The following is a 22,113-nucleotide window of genomic DNA, read 5'->3' as shown; positions in this document are numbered from 1 at the left end:
ACATTTCCGTGAAAAATAAAACTTAACCAGGCACTTTGAAAAGGTTCTGATGCTGGGAGACGGTGTAATGAAGCGTGTGGGTTACTACATCCAACAACCCAACATTTTGACTTATCCTCTCGTAACTTCGGCATCCTTGAGCTTGAACTACAAAATAAAAGCGAGAAATAAAAATGATTCGGATTGCTAGAAGTGTTGGACCTGGAGTTGATGTACTAATTTGGCAGTTCCGCTGCAAATACTGTGATGTAATAGTTCAAAAAACGTAATAGAGAATAGAAAAATCAAAACAGATTGAAAAATATGAGCAAAACAGAATATAAAGATATCAATGGAGCACCTGAAGAGACTAATTTGATTTTTTCTGTACTTCTAAGCACTCTAAATATACAACAAAATGCATTTAAGGGCTAAAAAAGTGGATTTAGCATGATATGTCCCCTTTAAACAAATTGAGCTAAGATATTCTATGCTAAGTTAAACAAAGCTAAGATATTCTATATGAAGAAGGTATTCTAAGATATGCTAAATAAAGCTAAGAAATACACAGAAAAAAAGTAATGAAGCTTTCAAACTTTCCCCTTCAGCAAATTCAACTCAACGTTGTTTAAACAGCACTTTAAACAGTTTAGAGCTGTAGGTCTATAGCTACATAAGAGCAAACACTAACATCATAAACAGGTAAGACAAGCTAGAATAAACATAAAAGCAGTAGCCCTACGGATGTTTTCACAGCTGGGACTCAGGGGGAGAACAGCTGATCATTTTTTTCACCTCGATTCTATTGGTTTCTTGGTTCTCTTTGGATTCACGGCACACTTTTTAGAATCGCTCAAAAATGACAGGAAAAACCTCATCAGTTACAGAGCGGCGTGATGCTATACAATTATAGCAGAGTAAAACTCAGAAAATAGCAGAACCAATGTAAACATTTCTCCTGAGCTTTGTTGTTCTTGTATCAATAAACCTTTCCTCAACTTCATCTGCTGTTCTTCTTGTTTTCCCCACAGCATTGACTTTTCTCACAAAAAAACCTTCCATATGGTGTTTCTCCTGCTTACTGTATGTTCACATCGGTTTGCTGTTATTTAACAACATGTTTATTCTTTTTTTTCCCACCGGCACCTCCAACATATCAGTTTACTCTTGCAGCCACTTTGCTCTTCCATATGAGAGCAAAACTCTCATTTAAAAAGGGCGTTTTTGCACCTGTTTTAGGCAGACACCAGATTATCCAACATCTTAAACAATTGTTTTTTTAAGTGCCAATAACTAGACTACGACTAATTACAAAAAAATATAAATATGAACCAAAATTACGTCAATTATATTGATAGTTTTGTAAAATAAAATAAAAACGCAACTTTAATTTCGTAACATGGGATGAAATCCAATCAGATACACACATCAGATCTGTCTGTGTATTTACAAACATTAATGCCATCCAATATCAGCTTGATCAATGTTAATAGGATCAATACTGATTGAATCTAATTTAAAGAATGTTCACACTGAACTAGGGTTGTAACAATTCACTCAACTCCCGATACGATTCGATCCACGATACTGGCTTCACAATACGATTCTCTCACGATTTATTTTACAAAATGGGACTGTAGACAAATGATGACTCCCTTGATAAACTATTCAAAACAATGCAATTTAACTAAAAATAAATCTTGAATGAAATAAATAAAGGACTAATACAAATGAAGAAGAAGCCTATTAATTTAAATTCTGGTTCTATAGTAAACAATGCAAAACTGCATAATAGTTCTTTTTCTTTTTTAAAAGTGCAACTGAAAATGTATTTTGTGCCTTAACAATTGGACTTTAAAAAAAAAACAACCAGTCATTTCACTGTATTTACGTCAGAAATTTGTTTGGACCAGCAGAGGGCGCTGGTAACCCAGTGGTCGGTTGGGATGCAGATATTCTTGCAGTGAAGAAGAGATGCTACGCGCTAGCAGACGGAGCTAATAGAAAAACGTGACTTTTACAGATATTCACGTAATATTACAGATATTCTTTCGGTGCTAAAGGGGTAAGGAATCATTTATGAACATGTTTAAGCGTAGAAGGCGGCCAGAAAGAAGTAGCAGATTCTGCCCGCCGCCTTTACTTCTGGACAAGAAAAGGATGAATATATAGCGCCCTCTGCTGTTTAAAAAAAGTACTGCGATTCAATTTTCAGAGTATCGATGTGAACCGTGATACCTATGAATCGATTTTTAACTGCCTTACGATTAATCGTTACATCCCTACACTGAACGCAACTATAGTTGCTTAAATCAACCGTGATGAGTCGCTTGAACAAAGTCACGCTTTTGGCTTCATCTATTTAAGATATCAACCAATGAGGTCACGACAGAGGAAGTGACATGGGGATCAACTCGATGCTGATTGGATGTCGCAACACAACGTCACTTGAGTCGTGTGGCTTGAAGGGAGGTCGCTTGACGTTGCATCATTTACATTGATTTTATATGTAATCTAGTCGCCAGAGTCGCTTTCAGTGTAAACGCACCTTTATATTTTAGTCGACTAAAATCTTTGTCATTTAGTTGACTAAAACTATAACTGAAATCAATCAATCATTTATTTATTTAAAAAAGCACTTTTCATATAAATAGATGCAGCTCAAAGTGCTTTTACATAGTTAAAAATACATCTACCCCATACAAACCCCGCCCACCACACACAGAGACACAAGTTAAAATAAAGACAGAATAAGGACAGTGGCATATGGCTGGGTACGGAGGATCTAGGTTAGGAGACATCACAAGGAGGCGTCTGCACCAGGAGCAGGACACAGAGTGTGGGTACAGGGCGCTGAGACAGAGCCCCCAGTCCAGTCCAGCAAAACAACAGAAGCTGTTCACCATCACTGAGACAGACAGCACCACTGCTGCCCCAGCCCATCACAGCCCCTAGTGCAGAGCAAACACTGGGATAGTAATCCTAAAACATAACAAAACTAGAAAAACTGCATAAAAAACAATCCTAAAACTACAAGAACAGCATAAAAGAACACAATCCTGAAACTGTACAAACAACAAAAAATATCAATCCTAAAACTATAAAAACAAAAAACAACAATCCTAAAACTATAAAAACAACAAAAAATATAAATCCTAAAACTATAAAAACAAAGGATAACAATCCTGAAACTGTAAAAACAACATAAAAGATAACAATCCTGAAACTGTAAAAACAACAAAATATAAATCCTAAATCTATAAAAACAACAAAGGATAACAATCCTAGAAATAGTCCTGGTAACTGAATTTCTTATAGGATAAGAATATACATCTACGTTATTTATAATTTTTTATATTATTTTCATAAATAGCCTCTATTATTGTACTTTATTGTCGTATTTTATCTCCATTACATTATTTCTCGGGTTAACTTAGGGTTATTCTGTTGTTGATTTTTTTCTTGCACTTTATCTGATCTGTCATGACAATACATTTTCCCACTGCGGGACTAAAAATAAAGTTACTCTACTCTACAAAAAACTATGACTAACCTAAATCAAAATTTACTGTCAACAGGCTGTGTGAAAAATTTTCCGTCTTGTGAAATTCCTCTTTTTGTTTTCTTGCAGAAATCAGAAGTAAAACCTCAAAGACAAACTAAAATGACTCAAAAACTTATTTCTCACAGTTTTCACCAACAATGAGCAGCTGTTTAAAAAAAGCTCCCCCTTCCTCCTGCCAAATAACTCCCGATTAAGCTTCAACAACACATCAGATTTCTCATCTTCATGTTTTTAGTTCACCTGTAAAACACAATCGCACACGTTGCCTCCGCACAAAGAAAAACACACACTCTGTGTTTTTCTCTCCCGTCCGTGGGCAACGACTCTCCAGCGAATGCGTTTTTCCACTCATCATCAGTATCCCTCTCTGCCTGCTTAATGCTTCCCTGCTGTATGATTGTGCTTCATCACACCCTCATGTGATTAATCATTCACACTCCTCACTTCCCTTCTGCTCAGGAATCAGATGGTGTGTAATCTGATTACATCCCTTTATTCTTACCGGCCTCACAGTTCTGTAGCTGATTACATTTTCAGAGTAACCAGCCTATTCCCCTATTCCTCCCTCCCGCCCTTCCTTTGCTGAATCGTGCTGCTCCTCAAGTGAGCGTGGGACTGTGATATCTTTTTATGATAAACGAGAGGGAGGGAAAAGAAAAAAAAAAAATGCTAATGCCTCCCACCGACGCAATGCGAGATAAATCAGAAACACAGGATGGACGAAGGGAGCTGCCCCTGAAGCATCTGCACACAACCTGAGCGCACACACACACATAAAAAGGACACAGAGCCAACACACACACACACACCATAAAAACCCATGCAAAAACATGTCCATCACCCATCGGGCGGGGCTTCCCTAATGCCTTTGTACATAACTCACACACACACATAATATGAGCTCCAGTGAATGAGGATCTGCCCCCCCCCCCCCCACGCAAACTACTTTGTGTTGACAGTGCCTTTCAACGGGCAGCCCACCATCTATCAGACAGACCTGCGTCCTCTGGCACCACCAGCTATTGAATCACTCCATCTAATAGTGACACTTTCCCACATTTCTCTCCTGTTCCTGCCTGGATCTCATCCCTGCTCAAACACATCAACATTCAGGGTCCCTCCCTTTGTGTTTAGACTGCTCATCCTTTAGGACAAGTGGGCTGTAAACATAATATAGCAATACCTATCCAATCACATGAAGGTGTTTGATATAGATCAGGGGTGTCAAACTCATTTTTTGCTCAGGGGCCAAATACAGTGCAGTTTGAGCTCAGGTGGGCCACAGATTAGTTAGAAATAAAGTGCAATTTTCACACTAATGTGCCCTAGTTTTCACTTCCACGTATAACTGATTGGTACAGTTTGGAAGGCGGTGACAATATCCAAGCAATAAGTGACGGATATCAGTCCCCGCAAAGGCAACACTTGAAAAATCCTTAATTTTTGTGACAATTTTTTTTGTAATTTAGATGAGTTTTATGGAAAATGCTTAAAATTCGGAAAAATTTAGTTATTTCCATAATTTTTAATAAAATAAAACTGCCGTTTTGTGATACAGGCACAAAACCAAATATTGTGTCATGTTATTAAATTTGTGTATTTGGAGGAACAAAGAGAGCAACAATTTAAATATTTGGTAATTTATGCAATTACACGTTGTTTCTGTCATTTTTACTTTCTCCTGCAGGCCAAATTGGATGATCTAAAGGGCCGGATTTGGCCCCCGGGCCTTGAGTTTGACAAATGTGATATAGATGATCACTCTAAAGCTGAATAATAAAACTTTGTCACTAATTCACGTAAAAAATGTCTTTGGAGTCATTTTATCAACTTTTAGCCTTAAACACACGTAATATCCCTTTAAATGTGGGCATTGCCATTTTGGAAATTTCAACCAATCACCATCCACATATCTTATTAGCATCACATCAGACAAACTTCTTGTATTTCCACGCCTACAGAGAGTTTATGGTGAAATAGCATTTCAATCTGATGTTTTAGTGCACATGTGTCAAACTCAAAGGCGCGGGGGCCGAATCCGGCCCTTTAAAGCATCTAATTCAGCTCTCAGGACAAAATACTTTATTTTCCTCAAATTATTACAAAACATTTTCTTTCATTAAATAGAAATTGGTCACAAATCTAGGAAATTTCAAGTGAAGACACTGTTGGGACTGATATCTGTCAATTATTGCTTGGATATTGTTGGTTTCTTACATGTTTTGTATTTTATGTATATGTACAAAGGCAAGCTATGGAACAATAATATTAAAATTACATAAATTCTGTGGCCCACTTGAGGTCATACTGCTGCGTATTTGGCCCCTGAATTGAGTTTGACACGCCTGTTTTAGTGTGGATCCACTTTCTTGGATGTTTATGACGTTATTCCTAAGAAGACCAGGAACGTTACGTGGACAGATTAGGACGTTGCAATTCCCAGGAAAGCAGAAATTTAAATTTGTTCGCCGTTTAGATCCCACTATCATCTTAGTAAAGATCCATGCATGCCTTCCAGCTGGACAAAGATGACACCTTAAAACAGGAAAGTCTATACTACCATGGCAACCGGATAACTTAACCCTCATCAAACCAGTATGAGTTACGTGAATGGAGCACTTTCTTAAGCACTTGTCACAGTTTGTCCAACATGTATGAGTACTCAGATGTACGGATACGAGTACCAGTACCTATTACTATTTCTACACAGAGCCAACATAGTTCTTTCACAACAAAACTACCTAATTAATGAATTAAATCTGATTGGTTGAAGCTACAATTGTGTCAGTGGTATCAGCACGTTTATAATACACAACTTGGTATTTCATCTGATATTCTTAGTTATTTCCCAGCCAACGATATGCTTTTGTAAGAAGACCCATGAAGAACCAAAATGCTAAATGACTAAAAGGCGAGTGATAGAATCTTCCCTCCATGAAACATTTGTTTTAGGTTCTTCCTCGCTGTATTTACCTCAGGCCTGTTGAATCCAAACCATTAATCGTGCATTGAATGATGTTGGTTTGTTTACCTTTCTCGTTCTCTGGCACCAGCGTCTCAATGGGAGGCTCCAGTTCCCCACTGTCCAACAAGCACCCCTTTGCCTGGGACAGAAAAAAACGTAGGCCTTGCAAAAGCTGCACAGACGTCACGCGTGACGAGGAAGTGGTCGATGAGGAAGAAGCTGCATTAGTCAGGGATTTCAGGACCTCCCTCTGCTCCAGGAGGAAGTCCTGAACCATTCCCCCAAAGGTCGAGCGCCTGTCCCTGGACAACTCCTCCACCAGCCGTGTCAGACGTTTATCCGGAGCAAAGAAACACACAAACGCCTCGCTCATGCGGTGCAAGCCGCCTCGGCCTCGGGAGCGGACGAGTGGTGGGCGAGAGAATGAGTGCATCTTGGTTTGAGTCGAACTTTCTGAATCGGAATCTGAGTCATTTTCCTCGTCCACGCTGCTGAAGGAACTGTTGCTGTCCAGCTCTGCCAGAGATGGAGCCGGGCGGCGGTTCAGGTCCAGAACGGCGACTTCGATTGCAGACTTCTCAGATCGGTCTAGATCCTTTGGCTGTGATGGTTCGTTGGTTGTAGCAGATGTCTGAAATAACAAAGGTTGAGAATGGAGTCCAGAGAAACAACGGTAAATGTGGGTTTACAAGGCATGGGAGACATTCCTACCTGTGGCACATAAATAGACATCATGTCCTCCTCCTCTGCAGACCCCGGGGACATTGCTGGCGTTCTCCGCAGAACTCCGGCCCCCGGGTGAACCCTCCTCTTTGGGTTGGTGTCCGGGGCGCGCAGCCTTTCTGATCCACCGGTTTGCTCCTCCGATATGGTCGGCGAGTACGAGCCGACACCCTCAAGGGAAAGATTCATGGAGGACTCGGAGGGCCGGAGACGCATGCTGCGTTTGAAACGGTGCCGCTTGTTGGAGGCACTGTGGTTCGTCAGCGGTAGCTGCTAAAGTAAGGTATCACGGCATCAGCAGTCGTCAAGCACAGAAAAACATTTTAGCCAAAATGTGACTGCTGTCTCTCAGTATTGGCCTTTTTCCTTTCGGCACTAACCTTGGAAACCTCCAGCTGTAAGAAGAGGGGATTGATGAAGCAAAGTTTGCCATGTCTGCCCGGAGTCACCAGGGAACACTGGTCCATGTTCATCGCCTTGCCAGTCTGACCACAGCTAGTGGATGGGACTGAAGCCAGTGGTCCATTTTGGATGTCCGAGCCACTCGGAGAACTCCAGAAGTCTGACAGTGGAAGGAAAGAAGCTGAGTAACATTTTCATATCTCCAATAAACAAAAGATGTCAACATTCATTCAAAAAACCACTTCAAACTGCTTTGCTAAACAGTTTTATCCCCTAAAATACAACCAACGGAACAGTCATTGATATAGTACAGTGATATAGAACAGCGGATAAAGGCCAGCCTTCTTTTTGTGATTCTCATCTTTATTTAGGTATTTGTAACACTTTACTATACATTTTTGTTTTCATTTATTACTACGAACAACACAAGGCAAGACAATTCAATGTGCAACATTAAAAGTGTAACGTCAGGATGTGTGTTGGAGTTACTTTTGCCGTGTGTCGAGCTATTATTGGGACTTCTGTCGTGAAACCGTGATAAGTCGCTGATCGCTCTGTGCGACAGCAGAGACCTAACGTCCCAGCGGAGGAAATAGAAAGGACATCATAGTGATTCCCAGGAGGAAAACTTGCAATCAAAGACGGCAGAGCTGATACAATACGGTTATGTCACTCTCAGCCCGTGAAGGTTTGATAGAGCCGACTTATGACTATTGATGGGTACTAAATTCGGTACTTTTTTAGGTACCGACCAAATTCCTTTAATACTACCTGGTATAGATTCATATGAAATCAAACGGTACCATGTTTCGGGACCTAAACACATTCTTGTGAATGTGAGGGAGTGAAATAGTAGTACAAACAAAACCGAGAAACACTGACTCCAGTCCACCGAGTATCGGTTCGAATGTGAAAGGTACCCATCCCTACTAATGATAAACGTTACCTCACTGAACTTCTATATCATGCATGATCTGTGGATATCTTGGGATTAAAGTTCACTACAGTTACTCTTGGCGGTCAACGTCAAGCACCAGAATTATTCACGTTCTGTTAAATGAAAAATGTCTGTCTGTCTGTCTTCAAGACCAAAATTTAGATTCAATCAAACACTGTATGTTCAAGAGGCTTGGTTTTATATATTGTGTAAGTCATTTAGCTGTGGGTCATTTGATGATCTCATCTACCCCAGTATGTCCTAAACTCTTTAAACCAGCTCTAATATGAACCCCAGGCTGTGCTGTGATGTTTTTTGACAGTTCTGTTTTCTCATCATTCAGTAATAAAAGCTGTAAATCTGCTGTTGGGCTAACAGAGAGAGGAAGATAGGAAGGAGTGGTTATCCTTTTTAGCTGCTGTGAAGTCACACCTCGCTCTTTGCGGCAGTCTCTCCGACAAAACGTGTTGCTGTGTTAAAATAAACCCAAGCTGGTCATTGCCATGATGGTCAGAAAACTTCCAGGATATAAAGAATCTTTAACGGTGAACATAAATTGTTGTCTCAATGGGAAAAGGATGAAAAATCATTTGAAATGATGGATTTTCCCTTATTCTACCAATCCACTGAAGTGTAAGCTTATTGAAGACTTGCTTTAAACTGTGTTTGCAAATAAATGACTGATTCATTGAGAAAATATCCCCCAAACTTCCCCTTTTCAGGTTTAGACAAGAGTAAAGCTGTTATTACTGTTGTCAGAGCTAAAAGAAGGAAAAGAGAGTGATGTGGATTTGAAGGGCTGTGGTCAAACTGGTGGTGAGACTGTAACTCTGACCTTGTCCCATGTGGGAGATGACCTCCAACTGTCTGTGAGTGGAAGCTTCAGCAATGGCATCAGGAAGCTGTAAAGGAAATGGCAGCACATCTCTGCAAAGGGAGGAAGGAAGGGTGGTAGGAAGGAAGGGAGGGAGGGAAGGAGGGAGGAAGTAAGAATTAGAAGGAAGGGAGACAAGAAGGAAGAGAGGGAGTGAGGAAGGAAGGAAAGGAAGGACAGAAGGAAGGTAAAAAGAGGAAAAAGTGAGGTAGGAAGGATGTCAGGTAGGAAAGGAAGGAAGGAAACAACATAACCATTGAGGAAGGAAGGAAGGAAGAGAGGTGGGATGGAGGGACCAGAGTGAGGGAGGAAGTACAAAAAATGAATTAATAATGGAAGGAAGTAAGAAAGGAAGGGACAGAGCGAGGGAAGAAGAAAGGAAGTAGGAAAGGAATGAAAGAAGGGAATGAGTGATGGAGGAAGTAATAAAGGAAGGAAGGAAGAGAGAGAGAGCAAGAGGAAAAAGGGAGGGAGAGAGGAAGGCAGGTACGAAAAAAGGTAGGAAGCAGGAAGGAAAGCACATAGCGAGAGAGGAAGTACGGAAGGAAGAAAAGGAGGGAGGAAGTAAGCAAGGAAGGGGGGATGGACAGAAGGAGGCAATATTACTGAAACAAAAAAACTCTAAAAAGCACAAATGATGATAAAAATAATAAAATAAAAAAGGAGTATTGAGATGTATTTAAAATGGATCAATCCTCTTGTGATTGTTTTACAACTAAGAGGTACAGCAACGAATATTCATGTGAAATTCATGTGTGTATTTATATATATATATATATATATATATATATATATATATATATATATATATATATGTATATATATATGTATATATATATATGCACTGTGATACTCAGAAAATAATAAAAATAAATAAATAAAAAAAATAAAAAAGTTATCAATAATCCAATAATACTTTATACTTGTGTTTTATTTATTGTAATTGATTTGTACAAATGTGTACTAAATTGTACTTCTTTTGTTGCCTTTTATAAAATGAAATAAAAACATACATTTATTTTTAATGATAACATTTAGCATTTATGTGTGTGTGTGTGTTTGTGTGTTACCTGCTGATGCAGTAGAACGCTACCAGGCGACACAGATCAGGGAAGCTGAGAGCTGAGCTCTCCAAGGCAAAAGCTGGGGAAGTGAAAACACACGGTTTAGTAACTGTAGACGGACAAAAACACAGTGCCACACTCTGGACTATCTTCATCATACTCACTGGAGTCTTCCTCACAGATGAAGCACTCCTGAACACAGGAGGCACTTCTGTCTGCCGTCACCCTGAAGCACAGCACCTTCCTCTGGCTGGAGCTGCACTTACGCACCAGAAAGGTCTGAAAAAGAAGCAGGAGTCACAGTCAGCAGAGGAGAAACACTCTGGGCGGGGTGGGGGTAGGTTTAGGTTTGAGGTTCTTTACCCCCACAGGTTCTCTGAGCAGGATATAGAGAGCTGAGTCCTGGCTGAAGGACAACTGAAGCCACACAGGATGAGTGAGCAGCAGACGATCCAGGACGCTGAAGGCCCGAGGAGAGCCTCGCTGAGTGTTTTCCACCTGCATCTGCACACAAACATTATTATTATTATTATTACTATTATTATTATTATTAGAATACACATCTGCACACTATTATTATAATTATTATACACATCTGCATACAATCATTCTTACTATTATTATACACATCTGCACACAAACATTATTATTATTATTATACACATCTGCACACAAACATTATTATTATTATTATACACATCTGCACACTATTATTATAATTATTATACACATCTGCATACAAACATTATTATTATTATTATACACATCTGCACACAAACATTATTATTATTATACACATCTGCACACAAACATTATTATTATTATACACGTCTGCACACAAACAGTATCCTCTATCTTTTATTTTATTTCCTTATCCTTATATTTATCACTATTATTATTATTATTGCTGCTGGATTGTGTTTTTGTTCCGCGCACCAACTATCAAGTGAAATTCCATGTGTTGTTTTTTTTTTTTTCAACCAGTAGAAAATACTGTGAACACCTGATTAAGCACGAAAAACAAAAAATACTGTCATATTAAGTGAAACCGTTATAATTTAGAAAAATACCGTGATATACATTTTTGGTCATACTGCCCAGCCCTAAACTGACGATATCATACAATCAGGCGTGCAAACACCAAAGGGATGAAAAAGGTAACAAAAAAAAAAATCAATGGTAGGGGGGTTTGGGGGGATTCTCCCCTTGAGAGTTTTTTTGATTTTAACACATACATTAACCTTATACTCTTAAACATGTTCATAAATGACTCCTTACCCCTTTAGCACCAAAAGAATATCTGTAATATTACGTGAATATCTCTTCTTCACTGCAAGAATATCTGCATGCCAACAGACCACTGGGTTACCAGCGCCCTCTGCTGGTCCAAACAAATATCTGACGTAAATACAGTGCACACTATTTTTTTTTTTAAGTCCAATTGTTAAGGCACAAAATACATTTTCAGTTGCACTTTAAAAAAAAAAAAAAAAAAAACTATTATGCAGTTTTGCATTGTTTACTATAGAACCAGAATTTGAATTAATAGGCTTCTTCTTCATTTGTATTATTCCTTTATTTATTTCATTCAGATTTATTTTTAGTTAAATTGCATTGTTTTGAATAGTTTATCAAGGTATTCTTTTGACAATGAAATATAAAAAGAAAGTAGTACAGTGTTTTCTAGTTTTTTTCTCCCAAAAAAATAAAGGAATATTTTTCAGTCATCATTTTTCTACAGTCCCATTTTGTAAAATAAATCGTGAGAGAATCGTATCGTGAACCCAGTATCGTGAATCGAATTGTATCGGGAGTTGAGTGAATCGTTACATCCCTATCATATAAAGATAAGATGTATGAATGAGAGCAGCATTAATGTCACAACAAGTGAGCAGGGTTACTAAGTTTTGATCAACTTAATTTAAATTAACCAAATTTAAATTATCCTGATGATATTCCTAATGATTAGAAAAATGCATCAGTTATTTCACCACAAGGGGCCAGAATGTTAGAAGCTATCAAGTTATCATGAACGTACAATGTTCTAGACTCTACAATGGTAACTAACTGTAATTCAAGGGATGGGAATTGAAAACCAGTTCTTTCTATGGAATCGGTTCCCAGTGTTTCAATTCCACCAGATCATCAGCCGCGCACTGTTTAAGGGAGAGTAAAGGTCCCTTAGGAGAGCCCTTCTTCTCTGCTTCATTGTCTACTGCCAAAACACAAAGTTGGAACTGTCGCCCCTTGTGGTCACAGATTTCAACTGTTTTTATCCTCTTTCGGTAAACAAAAAGATTTACATCGACATCTTTAACGTTTCATGATTATTTAGAGCAACCAAAAAACAGCACAAGTTGGCATTTTGACCTAAAAAGCTGCTAAATGACCTAAAAAGCTGCTAAATGGTGTAAAAATCAGGCTGAATGTTTCACTCCAAAAGAAAACAATGGGATGTTTACAGGCAGTGGGGCCATGTGACATCATCAATCACGTGATTTCAAGATGAAGGAACACAGGCTCTAAAACTGTAAAGTAGTCCCATTTTTAATATGGTGCAAAATAATATGTTTTGTTAAGCATAGATGTTCTAATAAGGACATTTCAAAGGTTTTAAGCCAGATTTGTAAAAACAGTGGAGGATACCTTTAAGCAAAATCAAAAATGGAATCGAAATCGTAAAATCCTTATCCCATCCCTACTTTATGCCTGCTGTGTGAACCTGCAACCAAAGTCTGGAGCGGATCAAAGAAGCAGACTGTGGCTTTACCAGCTCAGAGAACTCACACGTACATAAAGCCTTTAATTGTTCACTTTTACTGCTTTTCTACTGCATGAAAAACAACTGTAACTGATTCATTAAGTGCATTGTGAACAACTAAATATCAGCTGTTCTCCATCCATTTTTCCCAAGTCTTATTTAGTGTTGTCTTTTCTTATCGTAATACTGTAAATCTCTCATATTGTGTGTGTCAGTATGGGTAAGGGTTACTCTATAAAGCTGTTTCATGTGTTTAATTGCTGTTTTTTTTACTCTTGTTACTTGTCGACGTTCCCGAGCATCCTTTGATCCGTCTGTTTGCTCTACACACACCCCAGAGAAACACACACTTGACTGATGGTGTTATAGAGCTGTCCGTTGTCAGTCTGTTTGCGTTCAATCGCAGGGTTTTTTTTTTTTTTAACTTTTCTCTCTTTTCGTATTGCTGCTGGATGTCACTGTGTGTGGGCTGCCGGCGAGCGTAGCAGCAGATGGTTGCCATGGCGACCCGGGCCTACACATCCAACCAGGCATTCCCACTCAAGTGAGACACCTTTTCCCGGGGTGCACACATGCACACGCACGCGCGCACACACGAAACGAAGCCAATGATAAACCTTTCCTCCACCACATTTCCCCCCTAACAGACACCATCAGCCATTTAAACTAACACATTCACGCTAATTCTCACCTCTTGTCACCTGTTACATATCCTTCCATCCTTCACGGGAACACAGAGCCTTTATTTCTACTCTATGCAGAGCCATTAACAGTAAATGGTCAAAACTGAGCTGAAGAGGTTAGGACTCAAGCACGGATGATATCAATCAAATGAGGAGGTTGGCGTTATGTAACAAAGAAAAGCAGAGTTCCATCTGAGGATAAAAATCATAAGAGAATCTGTAGAAAAACACAAACCTAAAGAGTTAATTGTTATATGTGTTAAAGGTAGGGTAGGTAATTTCCTCTAGATACACTTTAGTTGAAATTGTCTTTATGTCCTGACAGAAATTAAGATCTTATGTGCTCGTAGAAAATCCGTCATCTGTAGCAGCTGTAAAAACTTCAACCAATGTCGGAAGAGGGTTACTTTTTTATTAACCAATCACGTCTCCCTGCTCGTCCCCAACCCTTTGCGTGCACGAGCCCACACTCAAAGCGCGTCACCGGTGACAGAGTTAAAATGAAGTTGCCGTTTTCTTTTTTCATAATTGGGGAAAAAAAAAAGTTAGCGTTAACACTGCAACTTGACGGTAGAGTGGCGGAGAAATTACCCGTTCCACGTTTACCGGTAACGGCTTGCCCTGCTAACAGGGGCAAGAAAAGAAAAAAAGGTCCACTTCTAGAGCACCTGTGTCACGTACTGAGATTGTATCTGACCATGCGCGCTACCGGGAAAGGAATTTTTGCTACTTCTGCTGTGCTGCGATTGTTTATTCAATTTCAAAGTAAATGTTCAAAGTTAATTTTTGCACTTCACTGACAAATAACTTGCTGAAATATTTAAAATACATTACTACACTTCTTAATACACAACATTAATGTGAATTACAATCAAGATATTATCATAATCTCAGTATGACAATTTGCGCATTGGCAATTCCAGCACGGAAACAATCGCAGTACGTGACACCGGCGCTAGTGCATGTAAGTGAGGGGCGTGGCTTTAGAGGGAGCATAGAGGGGAGGGGGCGGGCAAAAGCGGAACACTCGGAGGATGCTACTTTTTATTTTATTTTTTTTATTTATTCAGTTTATTTCCGACATGGTTACATTCACTTTTTTTACATTTTTTTTTTTTGTACATGCCGAAAAAGGAGATGAGAGAAGCAGTTTGCTTATCTAGGTCCCGTCCCCTGTTATTATTTCAAAATAATGTTAGTTTTTGAAAATTACCTACCCTACCTTTAAGCTAAGAACTGGTAAAAGAAAAACCAAAGCTGTTACTAAAGTTATGACGGAAAATACAGAATTTATTTCCTGAAATGGAAAAGGCAATATGAAACTGAATATAGCCTCACATGCATGTTTTAGGATGACATCATGTATTTGCTATCCATTGTTTATGTAAATGAGTGGTTGAATGGGTCGCAAAGTCACAAATGTCAAATATTGTAATCTCGCGATACAAAATGTCGACTCCTGAAATGTAAATCACTTCATTTATTTTATTTTTATGGGGGAAAAACTGTTGAAAGAGGAGAGGGAAAAATAGTAAAATTTGTTAAAGTTAAAGGTGTTAACCTTCACAGCTTTACTCGCAGATGGCTGCAGCAGTTATTGTTGGAGGAGGAACAGATCTTTTCGGCCTTTCACGACTGAATTGATCAAAAATAAGTAATTTTTTTGAGTCCATCCTTCTTTTTTTTACTTAATCTGCTGTTCTTCTTGTTTTCTCCACAGTATTGACTGTATCATAGTGTTTCTCCTGCTTATGTTAAACATAAATATGGCGTCTCCACCACTTTTGCACCTGTTATCATCCGTGCAGGCAATCTTAGGAAATCTCAGGAAATGTACTTTGATCACCTGCCATGTTTTGACTGTCAACTGCCAGTCTTCCTCAAATAGAAAACAAAAATAACTTATTACGCTGAAGTCAAGGACACATCAAAGCGATCAGCTGATGCCTCTTAAGAAGACTGGCAGTTGACAGTCGAAACATGTCCGGAGATCAAAGTACATTTCCTGAGAAAAAATGTGTACGTTACGGTTTCGTTTATTCAAACAGAAGACAAAAATAACTCTGAAACCACGTGTGCTATCGATTAGCATGCACAGCTAACTCAAAAATACACAAATAATTTACTTAAGTGAAGATAGTTCTTGAAAAAATTGACTTTGGTAAGAGTTAAAGTACTAACTCACCTTATTTAGTTAATTAACAGGATTATCGAAATACTTCAAAAAATGTAAGTTTCAAGTTTGTTAAAACCAAGCGGTTTAATTTCTCAAACAAGGCTTCAGTAAAGTTGTACGCGTTTCCATCATGTGTTATCAAGAGGTGTTTTCAAAAAATATCATTTTGATTCATGTGTGTAACGACCAGGCACATCTAGAGTCCGATGACCCAACCACACAATGAGGAAACAGCAAAACCGGCGTGAGCATGACCCAAAGGTTTGTTAGACACTTCCAGGTCTGCCTTACATAAAGTGCAACACAGCCCACGCACGCACGCACGCACGCACGCACTCTTATGTAATGAGAAAGAAAAAAAACACAGGGAGAGATTGGAAATAAGAAGATAAATGATTAAGAAGAAGCATATTGGAGAAATAAAAAGGCAGAATAAGACGCAAGCAAAACAAAAGAAAACACTAAAGCAAACAAACAAGTGTGTGACAGCACCAAAGAGTCACTTCAGCTTCTATCTGAGCAGTAATAGTGTAATCTGTGCCTTTGGCGTCATGGATGCTAAGTATAGCCTCAGCCGAGCGCTGCATGCGTGGGAATGCTAATGGATTAGCATAACTGCAGTGGATCATATAATCCACAGGGGGCAGCAGAGGTTTTAGGCGACAGGTGTCCATTTCCATGCCTGTTCGTAAAGGTGTTACAGCGATGACACTGTGACGAAGTCGTACTAAAACACTGACGTGACTCAGCAGTAACACTTGGGCTGCAGGCGGGAGAAAACAGCCACTGTTAGCATAACTGTGGAGGCTTATAAATATAGACGCAGGTCGGCTACTGAAGTGATTCAGAGGGAGAGTTATTATTACAAAACAATCTGTCAGATTAGAGGTGGAATCGTGGGAAAAACTTTGATAGAGTGGAAATGTTTAGGAGAGAGGGCAGTAGGTTGGGTACGCTGCCCCCACACCACAGAAGAAGAAAAACTGTGTCAAAAATTCAGCTTTCATTGGCTTTTCTAATAGAATGGGAATACAAAAAATGAAACACCCAAGCACTCACAACCACAAATTTCACATGACTTAACATCCCTTTTGCTTGTTAAAGCTGCAGTATGTAAGCTTTTTTTTGGCATTGTTTAGTCAAAAATCCAAAATCATCTTTGAGCATATTGTATACCAAAGTGTTCTGAGTGGACAGTGAATCTCTTCTCATGGCCCTGCAAAATAAATTTAAAAAATCCAGAGATCTTTCTACAAACACGTGTCCTCCATGAGCTGTTTTGGGAGTTCACGTACCAAATGCAATGGCAGACGTTCCAGCAGAAGTCTCCATCGTGGTGTTAGGCACAACAGTTATACGGCAAATCAAGCAGAAAAAGGCAGACCGAGGCGGAGAAGCAACAGTTTAAAGGTCCTTTATCATGCAAATCAACTTTTTTGAGCTTTTAACCTTGTTACAATGTTAATTCCTTATCATAAATACCCCCAAAGTACATTTGGTCTTCCTTCCTAAATATCTGACTAATCCTCACTAATCCTGCTCTCTGAGCTAGTGATTGATCGATTCTGAAAAACGAGCGGTTCTTCCGCTTCAAACTTTTTGTGACGTCAAGAGAGTCTGAACCACCCCCTCCAGGAAGTGCCTGCTGCCGGTGCCGCGCCTCCACAGTGAACATACACTGCAGTGTATGCATTATTTGTTCCTGCGGAGGTGTACTCCGCTTCTTGTGGTTTCCAGCACATCTTGTGGTTCGTGACTCAATCTGACATGTTTGTGACCCAATGCGACACAGCGACTGGATAACACAAATGATTATGGTCTTAAATGCACTATTTATGTCGTTAATAGAGATGAGGAGGGGAAGAAAGTGACTTAGCAGCTTAAAACTCCGGTGATTGTTTGAAGCAGCTGACACACCCTGAAGTGCTGAGACGGACTCACAATCACAATAGGCAAGGCAAGGCAAATTTATTTGTATAGCGCATTTCATACTCAAGGCAACTCAATGTGCTTTACATGATAAAACATTCAATTGTTTAAAATCAATAAGAACATTTAAAATCATCAGTAAAATCAATTAAAATCAATTAAAACAATAGCCACTTTAATAGCCATGTGTTTTACTGTATTGTGCAGTTTTTTGGTTGAAAACAATAACAGTGTGTGGATAGCAAAACTAAATTGCTCTGGTGATCACTGATCTCCCTCACAGTGAGGCATGCAGGCAAGTCAGCGTCTATAGCCACGCCCACTCATGAATATGCATAAGCAGGCATCAAACAGCCCGTTGCTCAGAAAGTTAATTTTCAGAGTGCTAAAACTCAAGAAAACAGGCGAGTTTGGTAAAACAAATCTCAAATACTATGTTTTGGGGTTGTTGGAACAACTGGAGATGGGTGAAAAATGCATGATATGAGACCTTTAAAGGCACAAACATACTCGAGAGGAACGGACCGCTTTGCGTCCTCGCGGATCTCCGTGACTGCAGAGGGTCCGCCGCACGTACTGGTGTCAAAGAGAGAGTGATAACAGACGGGATACATTGCGTGTAAACCTAAGAGAAGCTTATTCAAGGTGGAAAAAACAGCAATTAATTTTACAGTCTGGATGAGGACAGTAGTTGTCAGTCCCGCGCAGAGCGGCAGCTGAGATCACAGCCACCTCTGCCCGTTTTTATTTTGATTTCAAAATGGAGTGGAGGGAAGATTCTGCAAACTGCAGCTTTAATGAAACTTAAAGCTGGATGCTGATGGTTATCACTTCCTGGTGATGGTCACTGTATACCGCTTACGCGAAAACACAGCTGAGATTACAGCTGATAATGCACAAAGTTTTTTCCACAAAAATGAAAAACCAAGTTGGCAAACTTACAAAAACACAAGTGGAAGAGTTTGAAAACAACAAAAAAAACAGAAAATTACCAAAAGGTGACGTTAAAACAACTAAAGAAAAACTACTGTAGAACAAAATGTTAAACTATTCAAAACAATGTAAAAAAATAATAAAGTGCATTAATATGTAAAGAACAACAAACTGTGCACTTATAACACAGAAAAACCATGTGTCATCCTTACCAATCGCTGTGTTTGTAAAAGGTATTAAAGGTTACTTTCTTCAAAACAACTTGAATATGTTAATTCCAATAAAAATTCCAATCAAAAGTTTATATTTTTGTATATTCCCTAAATTTCCAAGCTTAAGAGCTAGAAACCAGTTCATGTTTAGAGACGATGGCACTGGTGGATGCGAAGCAGAACCAACAGAATGAAGAAATGTGAAGTTTTGTAAGAAAGATGATAACAATGTAAAGATACAGAGAACGGAGAAGAGGAAGGACGGAGGAAGATGATTTGATTGGTCATCCTATTTTTTAAGCCATGGCACATTTGAAACAATTTCTTCAAAAGTCCTGCATCACATCATCAAACAATAACTTACAATAGTCATGTTCACTGTGCTGACTGCTGCCCCCTACTGACGCGGAGGGAGGTTTACTACACTGACGAACTATGATACATGACAGGCAATAGCAAATAAACAGCATACTGATCACCTATATTAGCATAGTGTAACCCAGTGGTTCCCAAACTGGGGGCGCTCCCCCTACGAGGGGGCGTGACGTCATGTCCTTGCTGAACCTTGAGCATTAAAAATAGATTTTTTTTTCCCTTTACACTTTATTAATACAGTACGGAAGCGTATTGCATTCACTTGTTTTTTGGCCTATTTTATTCACTTTCTTTTTTTTGACAAATTTTTTCTTCGATTTTTTTGAGTAATGGGACGGATGTTCTTGCAGGATTTCCAAGTATCTCGATAATTCAGAAAAAAAAGATTGTATGAAAAACAGATCAAATTACTCCGTAAAACCGTAAAAAAATAATTACTCTGAAAAACAGAAGAAAAAAATTTGTCCGTAAAACAGAAAATAAAAAAGCCCAAAAAACAAACTATGTAATTGTTCAGAGAAACCAGATTTTTTTTCCCCAAGTGAATTCAATACGCTTCCGTAATAAAGAGCTTTATACTGTTCTAAAATATGAGTGAGAATTTTACGATATTTTTATGAGATTTGAAGAAGTATAGTCCACATTTTTATTATTATAAAACAAGGTCACACAATTACACCCTTTTTTTTTTTTTTTTTACACAATGGGGGGGGCTCTGAGAGGCTAAGCAGAAAAAATTTGTGAAGCAGTACTGTAAACAAAGAATGATTGTTAAATTCCCTACTGTAATGTTAATTAAAAAAAGTCACTCATGCAAGTTAGATCTTTCAAAACTAAGCTGCTCGGGAAAAATCTGATTGTTTTTTTTCATTTTCATTCATATTTCCAGTAAAAACCTGATATTTGTGACCAGAATGCAAACATTTGCACTGGGAAACAATAGAATCATCATCACACATTCTGTCTTTCCTGATCTGCATCGACCTCGGGATGATTGTGTGATTCATGAAGCGACCAATGACGCATGTGGAGCACTTTGTACCAAATGTTGTTTTTGTGCCGGACAACAGACACAGTGAATAATGGCTCATATTTAAGGGCTTTGTTTGAGGGACCCCTGAATCACCGCTTTACACCAATAAGGAATTATTCAGGGTTTCAAAGTGAAAGATGCTAAATGTTTTTTTGAATCCAGCACAGATCAGAGTTCTGATGTCTACATCCACTTCTGTGGATCTCTAGAGCACTGCCTCGTCAGTGATTACAAAAGGATTACTCCTCCTCCTGTTGTTGTCTGATAGTGTTAGAGTGACCACCAGAGGACAAACGCCTGCATGAAAGATCCAGGAAGTCCTTTCATCAAAACCTTTCTAAACACACAACACAGTATTGACCTGTTTCTCATCTTAAAACCTGAATCCAGAACAGAAACCAGAAAAGGAAGGTGCCATCAATAAGGGGGGATAAAGGGGAGAGATTTTTGGGGTCCATCCATAAAGTCAGCAAAATGATGGTCCATTGTTCTATGAATCTGTGATAACCACATTTATTTATTTATCTGAATAATATCCACTGTTTTTCAGGACATTTAGTATTATTTGCTCCATAGTATATAGTCATTTTTATTTCTGATTAAAACAGGGATTTAAGATAAGTTAAAAGTGACCAAAAATGGTGGAAAAGGTGGTGAAATGGCATCTTAAAAACCACAGAAATTGGTTAAAAGTTACAAGTCAGAGTGGGCAAAAACAAACAGAAAAAGTGGTACAAAGGGTTCAATGTGTGAATATTGGCTTAAAAGTAGCAGGTAATGGGATAATGTAATTTAAAAAGTAGGAACAATTAGTTTAAACTGGCAAATAATGGGCATGACAAATCCTGAATATGGTTAAATTGGCAAAAATAAAAGCATGAAATATGGTGAAAAGAGGTTAAAAGTGACAATAATGGGTCAATATATGTGACATAGATGGAAAAGTGGTGGAAACAATTTATAAGTAGCAAAAATGTCTTCAAAGTGTAAAATGTGCAGAAAAAGCATTGAAATTTGATGAAGAAGTGGCAGAAATGGGAGTAATGTAGCAAAAATATGGCAAGAAAAAGTGATGCAAATAGGTTAAAATATGGCAATTTGGTGTAGTTGTAGAAAAAGGGTCAAAATAAGCAACAATGAGCTGAAAATGAAATATTCCTTCTTGATGGCATCTGGCGACCCCCTCCCAGCCTGACAGAACTATCAAGTTGGCCATGCCCAGAAAGAACTCATAAAGACGTGACACATCAAAGCAATCAGCAGGCATCTCTGAGGAAGACTGATAGTTTACAGTCAAAACATGTCAGGAGATTAAAGTAAATTTCCTGAACAAAGTGGTCTGAATAAATGAAACCTTATTAATGGGTTTATTGTATCGCAAGGAATTGTCAAAACTATTTCCCAAATCAAAATAACTCCTGTTTTTCTCAGTTAAGTCACGGGTCACGTGTACGTAACAGCAGGAATTCAAAATAATGATGGAAAAGCAGAGATCAGACGCG

The 22,113-nt window shown here is 38.8% G+C and overlaps 1 protein-coding gene across 2 annotated transcripts in view; it reads right to left on the bottom strand.

The window, feature by feature from the left end:
* The window catches only part of rin1b (Ras and Rab interactor 1b), a 41,136-nt gene that overhangs the window by 11,661 nt on the left and 7,362 nt on the right, over window positions 1–22,113 (bottom strand). Inside the window, exons 2-8 of one of the 2 annotated variants that reach the window (XM_028474290.1) lie at window positions 10,873–11,013; window positions 10,674–10,788; window positions 10,516–10,588; window positions 9,407–9,498; window positions 7,613–7,794; window positions 7,221–7,505; window positions 6,576–7,140 (exon numbers count right to left, since the gene is read on the bottom strand). In XM_028474290.1, the coding sequence (XP_028330091.1) occupies window positions 6,576–7,140; window positions 7,221–7,505; window positions 7,613–7,794; window positions 9,407–9,498; window positions 10,516–10,588; window positions 10,674–10,788; window positions 10,873–11,013 (1,453 nt within the window). The remainder of the gene's footprint in view (window positions 1–6,575; window positions 7,141–7,220; window positions 7,506–7,612; window positions 7,795–9,406; window positions 9,499–10,515; window positions 10,589–10,673; window positions 10,789–10,872; window positions 11,014–22,113) is intronic. The other variant, XM_028474291.1, reaches the window with a different exon arrangement.

Source organism: Gouania willdenowi, chromosome 18 (genome assembly GCF_900634775.1).
Source record: "Gouania willdenowi chromosome 18, fGouWil2.1, whole genome shotgun sequence".
Lineage (NCBI taxonomy): Eukaryota > Metazoa > Chordata > Actinopteri > Blenniiformes > Gobiesocidae > Gouania > Gouania willdenowi.
This window is presented reverse-complemented; position numbering and strand designations above follow the sequence as displayed.